The 22,034-nt window shown below is 48.6% G+C and overlaps 1 protein-coding gene across 2 annotated transcripts in view; it reads left to right on the forward strand.

Moving 5' to 3' along the window:
• The window catches only part of MAP3K21 (mitogen-activated protein kinase kinase kinase 21), a 49,133-nt gene extending 33,390 nt beyond the window's left edge, over positions 1-15,743 (forward strand). The window contains exons 5-10 of one of the 2 annotated variants that reach the window (XM_037060256.1): positions 980-1,220; positions 5,343-5,465; positions 6,724-6,874; positions 7,156-7,253; positions 10,416-11,180; positions 12,838-15,743. In XM_037060256.1, the coding sequence (XP_036916151.1) occupies positions 980-1,220; positions 5,343-5,465; positions 6,724-6,874; positions 7,156-7,253; positions 10,416-11,180; positions 12,838-13,250 (1,791 nt within the window). In that variant the 3' untranslated portion in view covers positions 13,251-15,743. Of the gene's footprint in view, positions 1-979; positions 1,221-5,342; positions 5,466-6,723; positions 6,875-7,155; positions 7,254-10,415; positions 11,181-12,833 lie in introns of both variants that reach the window. The other variant, XM_037060257.1, reaches the window with a different exon arrangement.
• Positions 15,744-22,034: the final 6,291 nt, after the last annotated feature.

Raw genomic sequence — 22,034 nt, forward strand, 5'->3', positions numbered from 1 at the left:
TAGGCAATTCCAAGGTTAAGTGCATCGCATCGGGAGCAGTGTCAGGACTCCTTTGCAGGAGCCTGGATTCCCTCGAGGCGCGGTCCGGAGCAGGGAACTGGACAACACGTCCTGCAGCAGGGACGGCAGTGTCTGCCTCTGGGCGAGGACAGAGCACTCGGCAGCAATGGGATAAGGAGGGCCTTTCAAAAACATGGCCCAGTTCTCAGTCTCGCTACTGAGTACATTTTTTTAATGGAGACACAAGTGCATACATTCCTCAGTCCCTAGATTTTCTCTTTCTCAGAAGTCCAATAATTCTAAATCAAAAGCAAGAGGAAGTTAAACTTTAATCAGAAAGTGCCGTGACAAAGGGACTCATGTGAGCTTGTCCATGACACCTGCGGATGAAGTGGGACTTGCCACCCATCCATGGCGTCCTGAACAGTTTTTTGTAGCTGGGGATACTTCTCATTGGCCTACAGCAGAAATGTCTCATGTTCCCATCTGATGGGCCTTCCACTGACTCCTAACACATCAGCCCTGTTCTTTCTCACAACCTCTTCCCCAAGATGCTTTCATCTCTAACAGATTCTTCAGCACTCTAAGAAGCCTCTGAGTAAAGGAATCTGACCTGCCGTCTTTTGTAACTGGAGTAATCGTCCTTTAATTAGCGAAACTTTCACTTTGGGTTTATTTTAAAGTGGATCACACACATCTATCTGCACTTTGTTGCTACCTGCTCATGTGCATGTTCTGCGTCAGGTAATCATACAGGCAAGAGGGAGACATGTTAAAATCAAGTTTAAAATAGTAGCGATGCCTTTTAGAATCACAGAACTGAAGTGCAAGGAGGGGCCCGTAACACACAGGTGTTGGTTTGGTCTGAGCTGGGGACGTGCCAACAGGTCCCAGTCCTGACAGCCCGGGCCACAGCCAGCAGCCAGCGCTGTCCCGTGTGGCCTGCTCGGTGGTGATGCTAGTGTCCCTCTGGTCCCAGGAGCTGCGGTCCCGTGAGGAGGAGCTGAGCCGAGCCGCCCTACAGCAGAAGTCGCAGGAGGAGCTGCTGAAGCGGCGGGAGCAGCAGCTGGCAGAGCGCGAGATCGACGTGCTGGAGCGCGAGCTCAACATCCTCATATTCCAGATGAACCAGGAGAAGCCCAAGGTCAAGAAGAGGAAGGGGAAGTTCAAGAAAAGTCGCTTGAAGCTCAAAGATGGACATCGGATCAGTTTGCCCTCAGGTATGACTTTGTCTTCATATCTCCCAAGCCTCTTCTTGTATGTCACCCTGTCCTCAGCCCCTTTGTGTGGTCAGAACTGGGGAGAGGCGGGGAATGAGATTCTCAAACATTGAACATCTTCAGTTGCTTTCTTCAGTTCACGGCCACCGTGCGATGAACTAATGGGTTTCCACACATGAAACTATGGGGTGAGCCTCGAGGTGCATTGCAGGCTGAGGGTTCGCCTCTCAGAGAACTTTCTAGTGCGGTTAGTTGATCTTCGCTTTTGAAATCAGCCAAGGTCCTTGGTACTGTTTGTGTTGAATCAGAACCTCAAGGCCCGTGAAAGTCCAGTACCATGACTGATCTTTAAATTTATGTTTCCCCAGGATGGGTCTGTAGTGTCCCTGGTAACTGAGCTCTCTCAGGACACGGAAGATGCTGGTAGCACCTTCAACAAAATCTACCAAGCCCTTTAATCACTTTCCTCTGAGGGTTTAAAGTCCTGTGGGTATAAAAATGAACCAGGACATCTAGGGAAGATTTTTAAAATATTTTTAAATCATTGTGATGATAATCTATAAAGGGATTACATGTGTTAGGAGAAGCTAACCAGAATAAAAAATAGCAAACCTCTATTTATGAAATTAATTCTTTAATGTTCTGTTTTATACTTGGTTTAAGGAAGAACCAAATGCCCTCCATATTTTGTGATTATGTTTTTCTAATAGCAGGGAAGGGTGGGGGCAGAACAAGGCTGGCAGTGCTTTAGAGAATGCGTGCTAATTATCTTCCTATCTGTATTGATGTACCTGTTTATTTCTCTGTGTACGTTGGGTGTACTGGAGTGTTTAACAAATTCTAATGTTCTAAGAGCTTTGTTAATGTCACACAAAGTAGATTTAAATAATAACAACAGTTAGGTTTTCTAGGAAGTATGTATAAGTTGTCCTGTAAAAATACTCATTACAAAAGACTGGCAGCACATGTAGGGTCTTTGTAGGTTATTTCAGAAATCCCCCAGTGACCAGCGATTGCTGGCATGGGTCATCATGAGCGTACACGACACGCTGTTGAATCTTTGGTTGGATGAGGTGAGGACAGGCTGAGGCCCCTCTCTGGGAGAAAGACATAGGCCCTTTTCCAGGCTCTCTTCCGATGTTGGCTTTCAACTTGAAGGACCCCCAACTGGACTGTCTTACGTGTCAGACATGATGTAAAACAGTCTAGTTTATTTACGGTGAGACTTCTCCTTTCAGGGTTAGATGATAGAAAAAAATCAGAGAGGCACCCGGTGTGAGTTTTCTTCTTCGGTTCTTAGTGACCGCAGCTGGCTTCTGTCTGTGTTGTGACTCTGTCATCATCATTAATAGTCATTGATTCACTTGGCACAGCTGGTGGGGGGGCAGGGCTTAGTGTCTCTTCTCCCACCATTTGTTCCCCGTGGTCTATCACTCAAGTGCCGCGGCCCAGTGCTGAGTTCCAGTTCTGAGCCCTGGCAAGAGCACACCTGCCTTCTGCTCTGGGCTGGAGGCTCCTCCTACTAAAAAGGAGGAAACAAAAAACTCATGGAGAATTTGCTTCCATAATTTTATGACAAATCATGGGGCCCATCGAACCCTTGTAAAACACTGTGGTCTGAAGTACACCGTGTCAGATCTCTGGGTGAGAATGTTTCTCTCATCGCCCCCCACCCTCCATCGCCCAGTTGTCCTCACGTCCCCAGGACCCGTGTTCCCTCTTTCCCTGCTCTGCCTGCTCACGTCTTTCTTAATTTCTCACTTGCTAAGTAGAGGAGCTCCCCATCTGGTACTTCATTTCTTTAGGCTTTGTCTTCCAGACGCCCCTCCACCCTACCACGTGATTCTCAGTAGTGACCTGTGAGCACCACTTTGAACCTACTGCAAACCTTGTGCGATTTTCTCATCCAGCCAATACTTGGGGATGTACCATGAACCAAGTACTAGGAATTGCAATAAGATAAACATGATCTCTGCCCTCGTGTTACTTAAAGTCTTGAACAGGGAAGATATCTGTTCAGCCAGGACTGATGGCACCGTTTATGTGGGAGGCTCTGAGCCAGGGTGGACTGGGACGGGGTGTAGCTGTGCCGGAGGCCAGGTGGCCTCTGCCTGAGTGGAGTGGGCATCCTACAGGGGGAGGGGTGAGCCATAAGCTAATTATTAAGCATATACTTATTTTCTTGCTGTAATTATTAACTACTGTGAGGGAACATGTCCATAATTAGCAGACAGATGTGACCTGGTCGAAGATCTGAGAAGGGCCCTTCTTTAGAAGTAAATGTTGGAAGCAGGGGTGTCCAACCTCCGGGCCACAGTGGAAGAAGAGTTGTCTTGGGCCACACATTATACACACAAACGCTAATGAAAACTGATGAGCAACACAAAGATTTTAAGTAAATTTACGATCTTGTGTTGGACTGCATTCATAGCCATCCCAGGCCACGTGCAGGCTATGGGTTGGACACCTGTGGGAGAAGAGAAAGAATCAGACACAGAGCTGGGGAGCGTTTATTAGATCCTGAGCCCTGTGCTGAGGACCATGTTTCACTGTGTATAATGCATACTTGTTTGCCCAACCTTTAGGGAGAAATAAGGATGCACATTATGCATCGGTATAATGATTACTTACCATGGGTACAGTAATGGGGATAACAATCATACATACAAAACGTGGGTGCGCGTTATACACGGCAAAGTATTTTCTACTTATTTGTATTTAATTTTTCCTAGCTGTCCTATGAGATAGAAATGGTGATTCTTTCCCACCCGAGACAAAGAGGCTCATTTGCTGTCCCCAAATCCACATAGCTAGTAAGTGGTGAACTGGGGTTTAACCCCAAGTTTGCCAGCTCCAGAATCTAGGATACGAATTTCTCAACTACAACTATGAGAAAGGGGAATGCATGGCACGGCATGTACAAGCTAGTTGGTGTTGATTGGCTAGGGAGGGTCAGGGAGGAGACAATATTAAGAAAACTTCTCAGATTTCTAGCACAGATCACCGGATAGCTGTCTCACCATCCGAATTCCACTTCCTTATGTCAAATACCAGGTGGTTCTTTAAAGTATAATTTTCAGAAAGGTAAACAATACTTCTCCGGCAAGTATGAAATGAACACTTGTCAAATATTTCGTTCAACTCACTGATTAAGGAGGGAAGCAGGTGAAGCGGGTTCTCGGAGAGTTAGAGGAGCCAGTTCCTTAAGGACCATTTAATAAAGGAAGGTTAGGATTGGAATGCCGGGTTAAATGAATGCCCGGTTAATGCCCGATACGGCAATAAACCGTAGCCTTTGGGGTTGTTTTTATTTGCCAGACCGAAATTATTTGCATCATCACCAGACAAAATAAAAAAGTTAACCTCTGCCCTGGCTAAGTTGTAAATGTATTCCAGTCAATCAAAAGTCAATCAAAGGTTAAGGCACTGAAAGAACACCCAGTGATTTCTTCCACCTGTGTCTGAGATTTTAGGCTTTTTCTTTTGTCAGTTTACTAAGTTTCTCAGTCTCCTCTTCCCTCTGGTAACATTAATCTCCCTCTCATGTATTCCCCTGGTTCTTTGCATCTCTCTGTCATTACCCCTCTTACAGCCAGGTGATAGAAACTACCATTTCTAGAATGGGCGACTACAAAATGCTTTCAACTGGAGGAGGGGGAAAAGTTTCACCCTCTTGGGGACCTTGGCTGGGTCTAAAACTTAAACTAACAAAGACATCAATGGGGAGAAGCAGAAAAATCTACTTTAAAAAAAGAAAAATCTATTTAATGTAAATTTTCTGTGACACAGAGCCTTCCTAAGGAAATGGAAGCCCAAAGCAGCAGTGAGACCCTAGTATTTTTACATGGGGTGTGATGAAGAGCGTACAGTTGACAGGCACTTAGTAAACTTCATTTCTCTGTGTGTGTGGGTGTGTGTCTCCACTGTACCCAACACAGATGCTGAATAAACTGACCTGAACCCTGATTGGCAGATGCATAAGAAACTAAGGACCTGAGTCTGAGCTGTGCTTCCTTCTTACTGTGACCATGTTGGCTTGTATTGCTGTGCGCTAAAGACGTGGCCGTGAAAACGACTCAAAACCGCAACCCCTCAATCCCTCCTCTTTCTCCTGCCGACCAGATTTCCAGCACAAGATAACCGTGCAGGCGTCTCCCAACCTGGACAAGCGGAGGAGTCTGAACAGCAGTGGCTCCAGCCCGCCCAGCAGCCCCACAGTGATCCCGCGGCTCCGGGCCATACAGCGTGAGCGCCCTCCCCGCCCACGGGCTTCCCTGCACTTTTCTGTCGTTAGATCTGCTGAAGCGGACCTGCCTTCCTAGCCGGCTGTAGCTAGGTGACATTGAATATGTATCCCTACTATTTGGGAAACAAAATTTAGTCTTATATTCCTTAACCTAATTTTCTTAATGTGTAGGTATAAATGCTTAATTTTTAGTGGACAAATGGATATATATATATATATATATATATATTTTATGCACACATTATATATTATTTTATCTGCACCTCATTTTTTATGACTGTAGAGTATAAGTGTCCTAATGTTTTGAATTGTGTTTTTAGAACACCTCGTTTGTAAGTAGTGTGTGGTAATAATAGCCATTTTCCACAGTGATTCCTACATCAGTTATAAGTGTATGGAAAAACACCAGCGCTCTGAGAATTTCAGGTTTCAGGACACACGTTGTGATTGTGGGCACACACACCTCTTCCCTGTTGTTGAATAGAATCGAACGGTGCAGAAGGTGGCCACACAGCCTCCTCTTACTCCAGGAACCTGCGCCTTTGCCCACCCGTGGCATGTTTCCCAAAGGAATGAGTACCATAATGCAGCGGGTAGTAATCTTGGAGCTCTTATTTTTCCAACAAGTTGACTGATACACAGTGAATTTCAGTAACGCTCTCTCATTGCACCCAGTGCTGCTCATCAGTCTGCCCAGCGACTGACACTAAGTGTAGGGATGGCGATGGGATGGGGAGCCAGCAGAGACCCTGTGCCCAGCCCCGAACACGGGGATGACAACCGGGCATGTCCACTGCACACACGCTGAGTGCTGGGCACCGTTCTGAGCTATTCCCATGCGTTAGTCCGCGTACTTCTCAAAACAGCCTCATCAGACAGACACTTGTGATTCCGAATAGGCAGACCCGTTGTGAAACGCGACCTAACCCGGCAGCTGCGGAGTGGGACAGATGTGTACGGTGCAATCAGAGAGGACCGGGTCGGCGACTTGCATTTCCAGGAGAGCTCCAGAGCAGAGCAGGGAAGCGCTAAGTTGGGAGGAGATGAGACATGGGCTTATCTCAGCCACACGACGAACCCGCAACAATCTCTCAACCTCAGTTTCAGCTTCCTCCTCCTCCCGTGGGTTGGCTCTTCCGGTTCCGCTTTCGCGGCAGCGTTAAATGTTTGCCCGTTTTGAGTAAGGTAGTCTTACGAGTTAGAGTCATTGGACTTTAAATGTTTTAAATTGATCAGTGTCTGATTCTCTCCATTTAGTGACTTCAGATGAAAGCAATAAAACCTGGGGCCGGAACACGGTCTGTCGACAGGAAGAATTTGAGGATGTAAAAAGGAATTTCAGGAAGAAAGGCTGCACCTGGGGACCGAATTCCGTTCAGATGAAGGAAAGAGCCGACTGCAAAGAAAGGTGCGTGCGTGATGCCTGGCCGTTCTGGGTGCGCTGGGCCAACGTGGCAGAGACGTGTTGACTGTCACATCGGGCAGACTTAACCTTGAAAAAGAAATTAGAATAAAGCAGAGATATCTGAATGTGATTTTACTTTCGAAGATGAGTTTATCCTAACACATTATTATTTAGTGAAGCCGTTTAAAATAACCCTTGATATATTTCTGCCTTATGTGTGCTTCATTAGCACCTGATTTGTTACGTGGTTCTATTACGTGGAAATAAGCGTCTTTCTTTTGTAGAATAAGACCGCTCTCAGATGGCAACAGTCCTTGGTCAACTCTCTTAATAAGAAATCAGAAGACCGTGCCACTGACGTCATTATTTGTGGACCAGCCAGGTATGTGCTTCAGAAAATGGAATTTGAGTCGGACTTCGCTTCTGCCTGTTGTAGATTCTAGCAGCTTTGCTCTGATAGCCTCAGCAACAAGGGCGAGGCCAGCAAATAGCATTTCTTATGCCTTTACTTAAGCTCCAAGTTCTTTCCTGTCCTTTAAGTCTTCATAGTGGAAGGTAATTTGGCTCCACATTGTTCATTGGGAATTTGTCACCCTTATTTTTTTACCAGAAAAATTAGTATCATAATTAATTATGTAGAACCAAATTAATTTATTATAAGACATAGGGAAAATGAAAATATAGACACCCTGAAATTCTGCTGAATTAAGCGGGGGTCTTCTGGCTAGTTGCCACCTCTTGACATGAAATTATGTTCAGCAGGTTAACTATGAAAATCTGTTGGTTGGAGAGTAATACAGTGTAATCTCTCATTTAAATGTCATGATTATTTCTAATATTCAGCATTCCTACTTAATATTTGTATATCAAAAGTTTGAAGAGGAATGGAAATTGTTGAAAAACGTCAAGAATTGTTATCATCAAAGAAAAAAATTGTCTTTATCCTTGATTATTTAAATTACAGATGTTTAGCAAAACATGTTATAAATTTTTTTACTTTTTTATTGGTGCTGTGCTCAATTGCACAAGCACTTTATTGCTCATTCCCCGTGTTCATTTTCTTCTGGGTTTTCACGAGGCCATGTTATCAGTGCGAACACCTCCGTAGATACATTTGAGTACCCCTGACACAGGTGCTGCGTCATCCTGGGTAAATAAATGCTTTCCCGCTTACTGTTGTGTCCTGACTCTTCCCTATGAAGGCAAGAGCTTTATCGCCAAACATAGTTGGAGGACTAATAAAGATACTAATATAAATAGTATTAAAACTGCTACTTCTGCCCTGGGTGGTGTGGCTCGTTTCCTGGATTGAGTGCCGGCCTGTGAATGGAAAGGTCCCCAGTTCAATTCCCAGTCAGGTCACATGCTTGGGTTTCGGGCACGGTACCCAGTAGGGGGCGTGGGAGAAGCAACCAGTCTGTGTATGTGTCACACATCAATGTTTTTCTCCCTCTTTCCCCCTTCCCCTCTCTCTAAAAATAAATAAATAAAACCTTTAACATCCCCCCTCCCCCTACTTCTGCAGTATGTTGTTCATTATTTTCGACTGTCCGGATGAAGGAATCAATCGGAGAAGTAGTCCTGCTTTTTCTTTCTCAGACTGTTTGGACTCTGTGATCGACTCCTCGCAAGGACAGTTAGGGGGATGAAAGGGCACACTGGGCTGACCCAGTTCGCTCCCTGTTAAGTTAACTCTGCAGTTCACTTGAAGGTTAACGAGCAAAAGGTTGACATTTGTCTGCCGTACCTGAAGGTCCCCTCCCACTGCCCCTCTGTGTGGCCAGATCCTTCTAAACATTCGCGTTCGAGCTCAGGCCTTTTCTGACCGCCTTAGCTGGAGTAGGATCCCGCCCCAGCCCTCTAACGTAACACCCATTAGTGTTTATTCCTGGCTCTTCCCTGAAATTCTCGTCTTCACTGACACCGGAATGCATGCGCTCTCTGTCACCTCCAGACGAGAAAGTCAGCTCCATGGAGACAAGGGTTTTTTCTGGTGTGTTCACCACTCTACTCCCAATGCCTGGAATTGGGCCAGCATGCAGTATCTCCCGAATGCCCAAATCCATCCTAAAAGGGCTCTTTGATCTTATATGATGTTGATTATATTTACCTTGGTCTGGGGGCTACCAGTGCTTGTCATCGGTCCTGAGGACTGGGAGAGGTTATGATGGGTCAGTGGAGGTTCATGACCACTTCAGGGGGCAAGTGTACATTGTTCTGATGAGTAAAGGCGTGTGGAATCACACAGGAGGAAATGGATCCACATGCTTTGAAACCTACTGATTTCATCTGACGATAGTCTCTCCCACCTCTTTTGCTTAAACGATGGATGGATAATTAGTGGTTTGTTACATATACTGTGCGTTCAGTTCACCAAAGGGTGTTGTGTGGCTGTTTGATGAAGGCTCTTCCCCAGGAAGACCACTCAGGAGATACTGTCGCTGTGGTCAGGCACTGCCACCTTTGGGCATGTTTACATGCCTGTGACCTGACAGCAAATAGAAGGAAGAAACTGGGCACTGCCACTGTCTGGCCTCAGAGAACTCTGAGATCCTGCGGGGCGGGGGGCATCAGTCTGCATTAGTGTTGGGTGCCACTTTGACAGAGTGTTGAGGGGAAAAGGAGCTGGGTTGTCAGTCTTGCAGAGAGGACAGAGGACGCACGGAGGAAGAAGGGGGGTACCCTGGGGAAGGGACACAGTGGGAAGAAGCGGGGCTCGTCGGCAAAAAAGCTGGCATCTGGCTTGTTTCAATGGTAGAACACAGTTCAGGTGTGGTAGACATTCCCATGACTCAGCAGTCATGGGAATGTAATTGGAGGACTGTCGTGGACTGACTCATGGGCCAGCGTAAGCAGTGGGCCATTGCCACCACTCTTTGTTAGACACCTAAGTGATAAGAATGATCTCTTCGTCCAGCTCGTAGAATTTGTTGCCCTTTGGGGCTCAACCCTCTTGGGGGCATCTTCCTCCCTTGCAGTGGCTCCCAAACGTGAGCAAAGGCTTCTGAAACGCAGGCTGCTGGGCTCCAGCCCTGGACTTTCTCATTCCATGTCTGAGGTGGGCCAGGCACTGGCGTTGCTACAAGTTTTCAGGTGATGCAGGTGGGCCGGCCCGGGGACACAGTTTGAGGACCACTGCTGTGACGTGTGATGGTACTTCACACATGGGTGAGGTGTAGGTACAGGCTCTGACCCTTGCATGTATGGAGATGAGGAAAACACATTTTGTCCGATAAGCTACGGGGCCTATGGATGCGTGTGCACATTTCTGACCCCAGACGACTTTGCCTCGACAGTAGTTTTATTTTCCCAGTGAGGGGCCATTTCCTGAAGGCCAGGAAATGGCAGGGGGCTGCTTGCTGCCGGGAACCCAGGAATGCACACTGTAGGGCCTGCCTGGGCGAATCCTTTGCTGAACTGAAAAGGACTCCAGCATGCGCTTTGATTTAGAATATTTGTCAGATTTCAACTTTATTCTACGTAGAGTTCAGAGGATTTGTACTGTAAAATGCTACCACCACTGTGTGTCTGTATCTTTATTCAGGTGCTTGTGAAGAACCAATCCCCCCTGCTGATGGAGCAGAGCCCAGAAAACCAAAGCAGACCAAACTGCCTGGACCAGCCTATGTGGACTCCCCCCTGGGAAGAGATGGCCAGAGAGAGAACCCTCTGGAAGCGGAGAGCTGGGAGGAGGCCTATTCTGGGGGCCCCACTGCAGGCGCTCCTCAGGTGACCCCCAGCAGCAGTCTGAGCAGGTCCCAGTGGAAGAGGACGGAGTCTGCCCTGTACAGCTGCACCATGCTGCTGGCCTCGGTGGCCCTGGGCCTGGATCTCAGAGCGCAGACTACGGAGGAGCCCTGGCCCAGGGAAGAGCGGAGGAAACGTGAGGGGCTCCTGCAGCGGGCGCCCAGGCCCCGTGCCGCTGATCGCCCCCGGCCACCACCCGTGGGTCAGGGGCCCCGGGGCCCAGCCTCGCTGCCCTTGCCGGGCACCCTGGGCCTGCTGTCCAGGCCTTCCCTCTCCACGAGGTGCTTGCTGCAGACGGAGGGCACGGACTCATTTGAGGGCGATGCACATGGTGCTCTGGACCCTGATGCGCTCCCTGCAGAGGTTCACTGCACTTTGGGAAGGGATTGCGCCCAGGCAAACTCTGCACCAAGGCAGGGGTCTGATGGCTATGCGTGGAGACCCCCCTGCCCTCCCTCCTCAGAGCAGACCCATGGGAACACGCCTCCCTGTGCTTCTTCCAAGGAAAGAGCTGCGCATCACCAGCGGACCGTGTCTGACGGAAGCACTTCTCAGGCCCCAGGTGGGTTACGCTGTGGGAGAAGTTGCAGTCGCCGCTGTGCACATGGCGCATCACCTCCTAGTCTGGGTGTCTGACAAGCGATTACATCTCTGAGTGGTTCCATTTCCCAATTTGTCTTCACCATTCACATGGACCTTCCAGTTTTACCCTGCTCTTTCGTGTAACTATCATTTGGATTCTGGGAAAAGTGTAATTAAACTTCAGTGACTCAAACAGGTAATGGCATATTAAAACAGAAACCACATGTGACAATAACTGCCCTATGTCCCTCATGGTGAGGAGACAGGTCGTCCAAAGTATCGGCCAGTAGCTAACGGGAGAGCTGGAAGTAACACTGGTCATCTCTCCTGCTTGTGGCACCCGTGTCCTGCGTCACCTGGCCCCACTGAACAGATGGAGTTTGCAGGTGACCTGTGAAAAGCGAACAGCGCACTAGGTGCGGACAGGGCTGACTGTCACCTCTTTCTGTGAAGGTTGTCCCAGGCCCCTCATAGACTGGTCCTGAGTACAAGGGGAGGCAGAGTGTGTGGGACTGACACTCCGTGTTGGGACATGTTACTCTGGGGTTGGCGGTAAAGTGCTTGAAGGTGGAAAGCGCTTTCATTCCCTCCGCTTCCTCTTCTCATTAAGTGCTACACCCGGGCGTGGCTTTTCTAGATTATTCTTCATTGCCTTTGAATATATGGGTCTATTAGGCCTTTGGGACACAATGAAGGTGTCATGCTTTATCGCTGTGCTGGGAGAAATGCTAGCACAATCATCCCATAGGCACCTCTTCTTTTATTTTTATTAGATTTATTGGGGTGACATTGGTTAATGAGGTTGTATAGGTTTCAAAGGTACATTATATAGGTTTTTATGATATGTGATCTATAGGAAGCCATTCTTTTTGTCTTAATTTTGTAGGCCTATAATTATTTGTTGGAGTGATAATAAGTCAGTTCTCCAGAACAGAAAGAGAACAGGTAACATGGAAAAACCCTATTCTTCTTTATTTTCATGAGTTTTGTCAAATAATAATCTGAAAGTGACATTTAATCATATTAACCATCATGTTTTTAAACCCTCACCTGAAAAAAAACCCCGACCCAAGGGTAAGATTACTGATGAGATAGAGAGTTGGAGTGGCATGGGAGAGAAACAGCAGTGTGAGAGAAACATGGATCAGTTGCCTCCTATATGTGCCCCAACTGGGATTCGAACCTGCAACCTAGGTATCTGCCCTCACTGGGGATCAAACCCACAATTTTTTGTGTGTACGGAGTGACACTCCAACCAACTGAGCCACCAGGCTGGGCTAACCATCATTTTTAAGTCTTAGCTGGGTCCCAGTCCCATCCACCTGAGAACCCGCCCTGTGTGTGCTGCAGTCCCCTGGTGGCTGGCCCGATTGCACTGAGAGGCAGCCCCGCCCAGTCGCAGCTGTGGTTTCCGTCGTGGGAAGCCCTCTCTCCAGCCTTGCAGTACTTTTTCATGAGAAACCAAACAAGCACACGTCCTGACAGTTTCAAAAGCTTCGTGATCAGGATTTGTTCGTGGAAAGGCCCTTTAAAGCGACTGTGTCGCTGAACTGTCTTCGTAGTTGTTTTTCTGGATAAGGTTTGTTTTAGGCGTTGCTGTCTTTCTGACGACACACTGTCTCTTCTTTCTCAACCAGCTGGTGCCACCAGAGCCCCTGCACTGCCCCCTGAGCAGGCGTGGGGGCTGCCCCTCGCCCTCTCCTGTCCTCACAGTAACCTGACACACGAGGCCTCACCTGGAAGACAGACAACTGTCACCACTGTGCCTCTGCCTCCAGCCCCACCCCTGAGAGGCCTGTCCGATCCCCCCCAGGCCTTCCCAGGCAGAACAGAGCCTCGGCCGGCCCAGGCCAGCCCTGGCCTGGGTGATGGGAGACCGCCCCCTCACTGTTCCCTCGGTGCCAAGGACAGAACTACATTGCACCTGCCTTCCTTACTGGACGCGGACACGGAGGGCCAGAGCAGCGACTGTACGGTGCCCTTGTGCCGGATGAAGAGCAGAAGCAGCCGGCCATCCATCTACCAGCTGGAGAAGGAATTCCTTTCTTAAGTGCCTTACCTTGTTCAAGCATTTCTTTTTTTAAGGTGAACAAATTAAAACACTGTGTCTACCTTTGAATTGTTTTATGCTGCTGTGTTTTCCAAAGCTGTGGCCATGTTCCTACGACAGTAATGCACGGCTAACTTCTCAGACAGTGGATGTGGTCACTGTAAGCTATCTGCATAGATTGCTTTTTCCTTGGGAGTCCCACCTGGTAACCTGTACTATGGGCCAGTGTGAAACAGGAAGTGCGCGGCGACCCAGAGCTCTGCTGGGAGCCCTTACCAGGAGCACAACTATAATGCTGCTGTTCTCCTTATAGCCTTGTCTGCCCCACAGGGCAGTAGTGAGGTCTAGAATCCCCCCGCCCCCACCCTCCCTGCCTTCCTCTGTTTTATGTCTCCTTTTCTTCTCCCTGTTCTTTCTCTGTCTCCATGTCTATCTCTTCCTCTCCTTCTACTTCTACCTCTGCCTCTGTCTCTACCTCTGTCTTTCTCTTATTTCCCTCTTTTGTGCAACAAAAAGCCCAGAAGAATAATGTGATATTACTAAGTAAAGGTGTCTGTTTTTAAAAAATGGATAACTAGAACAGACACAATGTCCTATTTAAAGTACCTAGACTCAACAGTAGGTTTATAACACGTAAATATTTCTAATCCCTGCCTAAATTGTGCACTATTTCTCTCTTGGAGGAAAATCTACTGAATGTAACTTGAAAAAGTTTTACTGAATGTAACTTATAAACATTTTCACCATTCGAACTCCAGAAGGGATTTTTACAAGATCAGTCACTGACCCTTGGCTAAGAGGTGTGTGTACACCTGGGGACCTGTGTCCATGGTCCTTCCGGTGGAAAGGACGCTGCCTTCTTCAGTGCCCATTTTGTCTGAAGTGTAAAACCTTTCTGTTTTGTAGCAGATTTTTAAAAAGTTGACGCATATATCCTGTATTGTAAACATTGGTGTCCTTTAGTTTCATTATTCTCTATTTAAATGCAGAACTGCCTTAATAAATCCAAGTACAGATAGAGAGAGACACGGCCAAGTCACAAAGCCGCGGCACTGTTAGAATTTGAGTCGTATATAGTCGTTCACACTGAGTTTAATTGTGGGTGAAATGTCAGACATCTGTTGAGATAAGCTGATATGGTGGAAAGGACGAATGTATTACAGATTAACTTCAGATATGGGTGGATAAAAAGGATCTTTGAATAGCAGATCAGGATCTTAAATGATTTAACATTATAAGAGAGCCACTTAGAAATCATGCCAAGAGACCACTGAGTTGCAAAACAACAGAAGGCATTACCCAGGAGCTTGCAAAGTGGTGGGGGTTCTTCTGCCAATCTGTTTTGTTCCCCTTCTGTTAGTGGAATGAGGTTATTCCAAAGACAGACAATGGGTATTTCAATTTGTCCGTACAATGCAAAACTAAATGACAAATCTCAATTGATATGTTATTTACAATTTTACCCTCTTTAAGGTTTACTGAGTAACTGAAATGTCAGCAATTTAAATGAAATCAGGTGTGATAGAACACCTGCTTATAGAAAACATGAAAAATTCTACTTGGCTACTTTGGAACATCTTCGTCATCTTGCGGGTATGTTCCCAGCAGATGACAAAATGAGCACAGAAGGAATAGAGGGACATTTTGCCCTAAAGAATGCACTCTTGTGTTTAAGATTCTTGTAGAAAAATCTCAGGTACTTACTGTGTTTTGTTGGGTTATTGTCCATTCTACGATCTGGCTTTACTTTTGGGTGGATGTTGAATTAGGCCATCAATGTGGCTTCCTGAAAATTTTTTCACACTCAAAACTGTGGTTGGCTGCTTTGTCCTCTGTCATTTGGGGGCATGTAACTTCCAGCAGAAAGAAAGAAAGTAAAGAAAAGTAAAGAAAGTAAAGAAAATACGTGCCTGAAATAATGCCTGGAGGAGTATAGAAACTGTGTTCTCAGTTTGCTTCTCCCAAAATGCCACGTTAGGGGAGGTCTGGAGGGGGTCTGTTTGTCTTAGCCCTCTGTTCCTCCTCCTGTTTAGCTTAATTTTAGTCAACTCTGTGTTATAATGAATTTAGAAATGAAGCCATTTAGAAAGATAATTGCAAGACAAGGATTCACTCTCACGTGTTACTACAGACAGCTGGTTTTCTGCTGAAATCTATTGTACATTGCGATTTCCTCTGCGTACACTTAGTAGGATCTGGTTATTTATTTCCAAACAGACTTCCTAGCTCACTGAAAGGTAATTAAACTGATTAGTCCACAGTGAAGGTGCTTAGCTGCAGAGGGGTAAGGCCAGAGGGGCCCGATGCTGGATTATGAAGCCTCGTGAGTGAAAACGATGTTTACATTTGTTGTCTATTTTTTTTATAAACTTTTTATAGCTAGTCTACTTGCTCAGTGGCTATGGTCTTCTGATAACTGACTGTATTTTGTATTGGTTTATTTTGTATTGAGTGAAGAAAAGCACGTTAATAAAGATTATTGATGCTTAATTAGCCAGGCATTAACCTGCCAAATTCATTACGCTGAAGATGACTACATGAGTCTCCGGATTAAATACTTTTTAAAAGTGAAACGAAGCCCTTTGTGTAAAATGTTTGGTGACACGCACACGGCAGAGTTGCAGTTCCTTGTGAGAAGGTGCAGCTCCGGCTGCTCCAAAGGCACTTGTTTGCCGCAGGGAGTTAATACAGCAAAGAAATGTCCATTGAGGCCACAGGACTGTGATTAATGAGTCAGGTGAATTGTTAACATGTTTACATCATTGAATTTCAGAAACCATCCAACATCTGGTGGTAATTCTTACTCAGCCATGAGAGCTTGGGTGAATTAGAAAATCAGATTGCAGCATTTCCTGTAGATGCCAGCACTTCCTGTAGATGCCAGCACTTCCTGTACATCCCAGCATTTCCTGTAGATCCCAGCACTTCCTGCAGATCCCAGCACTTCCTGCACATCCCAGCACTTCCTGTAGATCCCAGCACTTCCTATAGATCCCAGCACTTCCTGTAGATCCCAGCACTTCTTGCAGATCCCAGCACTTCCTGTACATCCCAGCATTTCCTGTAGATCCCAGCACTTCTTGCAGATCCCAGCACTTCCTGTACATCCCAGCACTTCTTGTACATCCCAGCATTTCCTGTAGATCCCAGCACTTCCTGCAGATCCCAGCACTTCCTGTAGATGCCAGCACCATGTGAGATGGAGGAATTGTTATCACCATCGTATATCAGCTAGGTTCCCATATAAGACACCTGTTACTCTCTTTAATAAAATGTGTTAGGTAGGCAGTAGTGTCCCTGTGTCATTGATCTGAAATAGACACAGAGAAGTCTGGTAAACTTCCAAAGGGCCAGCCTGCAACTGATCAGTGTCACCGACCTGTTCACCCCTCTGGTAACCACACATGCACAGGTGAGGGTGTGGGACACCCAAGCTTTGTCAGTGAAACCCAAAGCTAAGGTAGTTTTCCATTCATCCAAAAGTTCAAAGTCCACAATCGTGTGCATACTTCAAAGCTAATGGTGGGGAGTACCGTAGCATGATTCTTTGGTGAGTGTAAAATGGAATGAAAGTACTTGAACATTCCTCTCTAATAGAGCAGCTAAGAAAAATGATGGGTTTGTAAATGATGAAATTCAGAACTTCAGTATAAATGTAAAATGATTGTGCTTAAGCTGTCTGTACTCTCCACTTCTGAAAAGGCCCCAGCTCGCCATGCACACGCGCACTGTGGGTTTTCTGCTGGACATGGGCAGGCAGCTGGGGGAGGGGCCAGGGCTAGAGGGAGGAGGGGCCTGGCCCTCCATGGTTCTGGGGACCAACACCACCTCACACTAGCCTTCTCTCTGGGCCCTCTGCTTCCTGTCCCTCTGTCATCCAGTGCAACTTCCACACTCACAGCTTGACCTTTCTAAATTAGAGGCCTAATCCTGTCACATGTAGAAACACTACTAACAGCTTCACCCAGCCGGAGAATAAAGTGTCATCAGGACAGTGTAGAGACTCCGTCGGGCCCTGGTTCTACTCCGGGTGCCTTTTCTACTGCACCACCCACTCTGATCCCTGGGAGCCTACCCGCCAGCCCTGAGCTTTCTGGCTGGAAGGCTGGCCAGGGCTTTAGCGGATAGCAGTCATGCCTGCTCCCTGGCACATTAATCAGCTTCCCCCAGATCACACGTGGGCTCAGTTTTCAGTTTCTTTGCTCTCCTCTACAAAGGGCAGAGATGAAGCTCAGGGTATGAGGGTATCGTTGCTCAGTGAAGCTTGGAAATTCTGTCTACACTTGCCCTGTCCTGCCACCATGTCTCCCCCCACCTCACTGCTCAGTGTGTGCCGCCCCTCAGTGCACACACGTTTAGGGACCCCAGTCACACTTACACTTTTTAAATCCCAAATTCATTCCCTTTTAAACTGGAAAGTGGGGCAATTCTATGCAAACAACACGGAGTGAGGTGGCCTGGACACCACTGCTCTGGGGTGAGGGGGTGAGGACAGCCCTGAACTGCAGCCTGGAGTTTAAAGGACAGAGGAGGAGGACATGGCACGTCCAGGTAGCTGCCCTGGCCAGGCTGTGACAGCCAAGAGAAAGTAGCCACTCGAGAGAGGGGCTACCCTCAGCTGGCTTCCATCACCAGCCCTTCTGGGCCCCTGCAGAGACAGAATCCATGAGACAACAGGCACTGGAAAGAATAAGTTGTGTTGTTAGCAGCATGCACTTAGGGAGGACCCGGTCTGCCACGGAACAGGCTCATTCTGCTCATGCACAAATGCAAATTCAACAGCGTGCTGCACTGGGCACTCCACGCAATAAACGTGCAAGAACCCTTACTTATAGAATGTGGAGGTGCGTGTACACTGGGCACACATGCACACACCCATCTGTGGTGTCCCTCTCGTGCCCTGGTCTTCACACACACCCAGCACTTGTCTAGAACCTTCTCTAGCCCCCAGCATTTCTCTGGCTAACTCCACTCTGTCTTCAGACCAGAGCGCACATGTGGCCTTCTTGTGGATTCCCACATGGGGTCAGACCCCCGCTGATCTGATGGCTGTGTTGGGGGGTTGCCTTGGTGACATGGGGCTGTCATTGTGATCAGCTGCTTCGTCCAGGACAGGCAAGGGTTTCCACCTGAGTCCACGGTGCCTGTCCATGGCTTGTTCCCACGTAATGTCCAGTAAACACAGGTATGGAAGTCAGAGCCATCATGCTGCCCCTCACTGACTCTGACCACAGAACCTTCCAGAATCCTCCCAACAGCCTGGTCGGGTAGCTGTTGCCTCACACTCCCAGAGAGTTTAGTTGCTTCTTAAGTGAGATTATTCACACCACAGGCGGTTCCCTCAGAAGCCCAGGTTCCTTCCCCTGTAACAGCCCATTTCCACTGGCAACTCGGCCTCAGGTGTTCCAGCTGCCTCACAGCTACTGAGAAGATAAAGGGACCCCTGTGCGCATTGCCTCAGGGAGGGGCTCCTGGGGTGGGTACCTGGGGTGAGTCCCTAGGGGTGTGTCCCTGATGGTGCTCACCTGTGGTTGAGTCTGGGGGGCCCTCTTGAGGTGGGTTTCTGGCTCCCCAAGGGCAGTAGGGCTCTCTGTCCCCCACCTCCAGGCCACAGGTTCTTCTGCCCTGGCTCCTAAGATGCTAAGTAATTCCTCGAATGAGGAATTCTCCTTAAATATCCAAAGTGATTTTACTTTCCCTGGTGGGCACACCAGGGCAAGAGTGATTGAAAGGTGTTGACGACCGGCATGCCACACTCTGACCACTGAGGAGCAAGCAGCCCATGGCTTGAGGAGGAGGAGGGTCGGATGTTTTAGGGGGTGCTGTCGGGGGGATCAGAAATATGGGGAAGCACAGCCCGCCCCAACATGCTGGTGCTGACTTCTCTGAGAAGGGAGGGGAGGAAGGACGGAGGCCCGGTGACCACGGGAAAGGCTCTTACTTGTTCCAGGTTTAGGTGGCAGCCTGTGCGAGGACTTGGGGGTGAGTGGAGGTGGGTCTGGTGACATGGAAACCCAGGCTGGGAAGGGGAGACAAGACGTAGACGGTAACGGGCTTCACCCGTGACACAGCAAAGAGGGTGGGGGCAAGTGTGGTACGGAGCAGGCCCACAACCTGCTGTGTAGAGCATGGACCAGACCTGTGGTGGTACCACCATGTCCATGGTTTCAGCATCCATCCAGAGGGCGCATACAGAGAAACCACAACTCTGCGAGGATGCGCCCACAGCACTCTGGAGTCGCCAGTCTGGGCGGGGAGCATCTCTCTCATCCAAATGGCTCTGGTTCAGGTGGCTGAGCTGGACCCAGAGCTCCAGGCAGGAGCTCAGCCCCAGGACAGGCATCTGGCTGCTGCACAGGCATCTGGCTGCTGAGCAGGGAAACTCTGTCTGGGCGTCCCCATGCTCAACAGGAGCGTTGTGGACCCCCTGCAGTCTGGGCTCCCTGGCAGGTGTCTGGGCTGAGCCACCTCTGCTCTGCAAGCTGCATCCCCTCCCAGAGCTTCTCAAAGAGGTGCAGCTGGCCTGGCAGGACACTTTATCTCTGATCAGACTCGGGGGCCTTTCCCATGCCGGGGACTGGCACTCTGTTCAAGCTGGGCTGTCTTCACTGGATGAGTGCGGCCCTGCTGTAGGTCACTGAGCTGTGTGCACCCTCCCCACACCCAGGGGCAAGGGCCAGCATCTCTGCAGCTCACAGCCACAGCTGGAGCTGTGGGTGGCCTCTGCACCAAGCCGGGAGGGAGCCTGCACCTGGAGTTGATCGGTTGGCAGACCGTGCAGGTGGAGAGCATGAGCTGTTAACCACGTGGCCTGGGCTTCTCCAGGACTTTGCTTTCTCTGTTTACTCACCTGAGGCCAGTCAGAGTCCAAGAGTCCATGAAACAAAACAGGTGGCCGGGGTGTCTGTCTGCACTCTGGGGTCACCATGAGACCAGACCCCTCCTAATGGGGAGAAAAACTGGGCATTCTGCCTGGAGTAGGATGCAAGGGAACACGTGGTCGCTGTGCCCCTTTCCTGGGGCCTCAGGCCACGCCGAGCCCAGTCACCTGGTGCTCGGGGCCTGGGAGCCTCTGGAGGAGAGTGTGATGCCTTTGCTCTAAAGCCCATGGGAGCTTCTTGCAAATAATACAAAAATACAATCGGGCTGTGCGCTGCTTCACAGGGCTGTTCTCAGCCATTTGGAATTTTCTGGAATCAAACCTCCAAGTCACCCAGGCCAGCCCACCACACCAGAGAAGCCGGTCTGCTGTGAGCTTCTCCGCAGTGACTCCAGCACCCTGCTGTACCCAGGGAGCTCAGTCAGAGGCAGCCCCAGCCCACAGGGGTCACGGCTGTCATTGCACAAAGTCATTACCCACAGTGATGGGGAGCAGGTCACCACACTGTTTGTTCTACCTCCAGTCCCAACCCAATTCCTTGGGGTCACAGGGAATGGGCCTGGCTCCCTTTCTATGTGAGCTATCTCTAACTGACTAATTCCTAGTAAATTCTGGGGACAGCTCCGGTACCAGAGTGATTCCATGTTCAGGAGGGGCAGTGCCCATGTCATTTAGCTCCGGGTGGTCCACACTCAGAAACTACATGTTCTGAGAGGTTCATTCTGAGAAGCATCCCTTCCTCAGTAAGTACATACTCCCCAAGTCCATGTCTGCGAGGGTGCACCATGGGACAAGCCTATGGTTCAGTATTACACAGTCAAGAACATACGCACCCAGAGGGACTGGTATGTGGAATGTACATTCTCATGATTTCCACATTACTGATAAAGAACAGGAATAAAAAAAGATGAGATCATGGCAGTTTATAACAAGGAGGGCTTCAGAGAAGAACCCATACTAACTAGGCCCATGCGAGAACAGGACAGCCACAGTGAGGTCCAAACCCAGTGGAGTCCATGTTCAGAAAGGTACAGGCTCAGGGGCTGTACCCGGTATAAGGGGAATAGACAAGGGGGGACACAAGGACCTGGAGTTTAGAAACCATAAGGACATGAGCAGAAAAGACACAGCTTGTGGGTTTAATGCTAAGGAAGGAAAAGGCACGGAGGCTACGAAAACACCAAAAAGACCGCCTTCCGTACAGAAAAAAAGGAGAGAACAGTTATAATGAGACATCCAAAATCAGAGAAATAGAATGTTACCATTATCACACTCACAAATATTTTGCATCAGGTATCACGAATGAGAGGAATCCATGAAATTGTGGCGAAAGCTAAGGATGACTGTAACAGGGAATTTTACAACAACCAGGTTTCTTGATCCACGATTCGCTTCCTAATGCATATATCTATTCATAATAGAATATAAAGTAAAGAGTTTCACACAGAAGGGAGAACATCATTGGGATCTGACAGTCACAGGGCAGATCCTTGCCCTGAGGGTGCCAGGGGCGACAGCTACACGCCCAGTGGTTCTCCTCGGTCAACGGGGTACATGCCCAAGGGGGGCCAGGGCCAGCTGGGTGGTCGCAAAATCGGACAAGAGCAGGAGGGTCACGAGGTGGGGCTTCCGTGCTCAGGAAAGTGCAGGGACAGAAGGTACGTGTAAATGGGGGGATACATTCTCTCTACGGGAACACAGGTTCGGGGAGGTAGGATGAGGGGCATCCGTCGGGGGGGGGGCGGGGGGAAGATCCACACTTACCTGGATGATCCTCTGAAGTGCCTCTGCTCAGGATCCCACGATCAGGGCAATCCGCACTCACACAGTGAATGCTCAGGATGTCTGAAATAGACGGCTCCACACCCAGCAGGTCTCTTTGTCCAGCGATTCCTTTGCTAAGG

This window comes from Sturnira hondurensis, unplaced genomic scaffold (assembly GCF_014824575.4).
Source record: "Sturnira hondurensis isolate 20B ecotype Veracruz unplaced genomic scaffold, ASM1482457v3 Scaffold0011512, whole genome shotgun sequence".
Taxonomy (NCBI): domain Eukaryota; kingdom Metazoa; phylum Chordata; class Mammalia; order Chiroptera; family Phyllostomidae; genus Sturnira; species Sturnira hondurensis.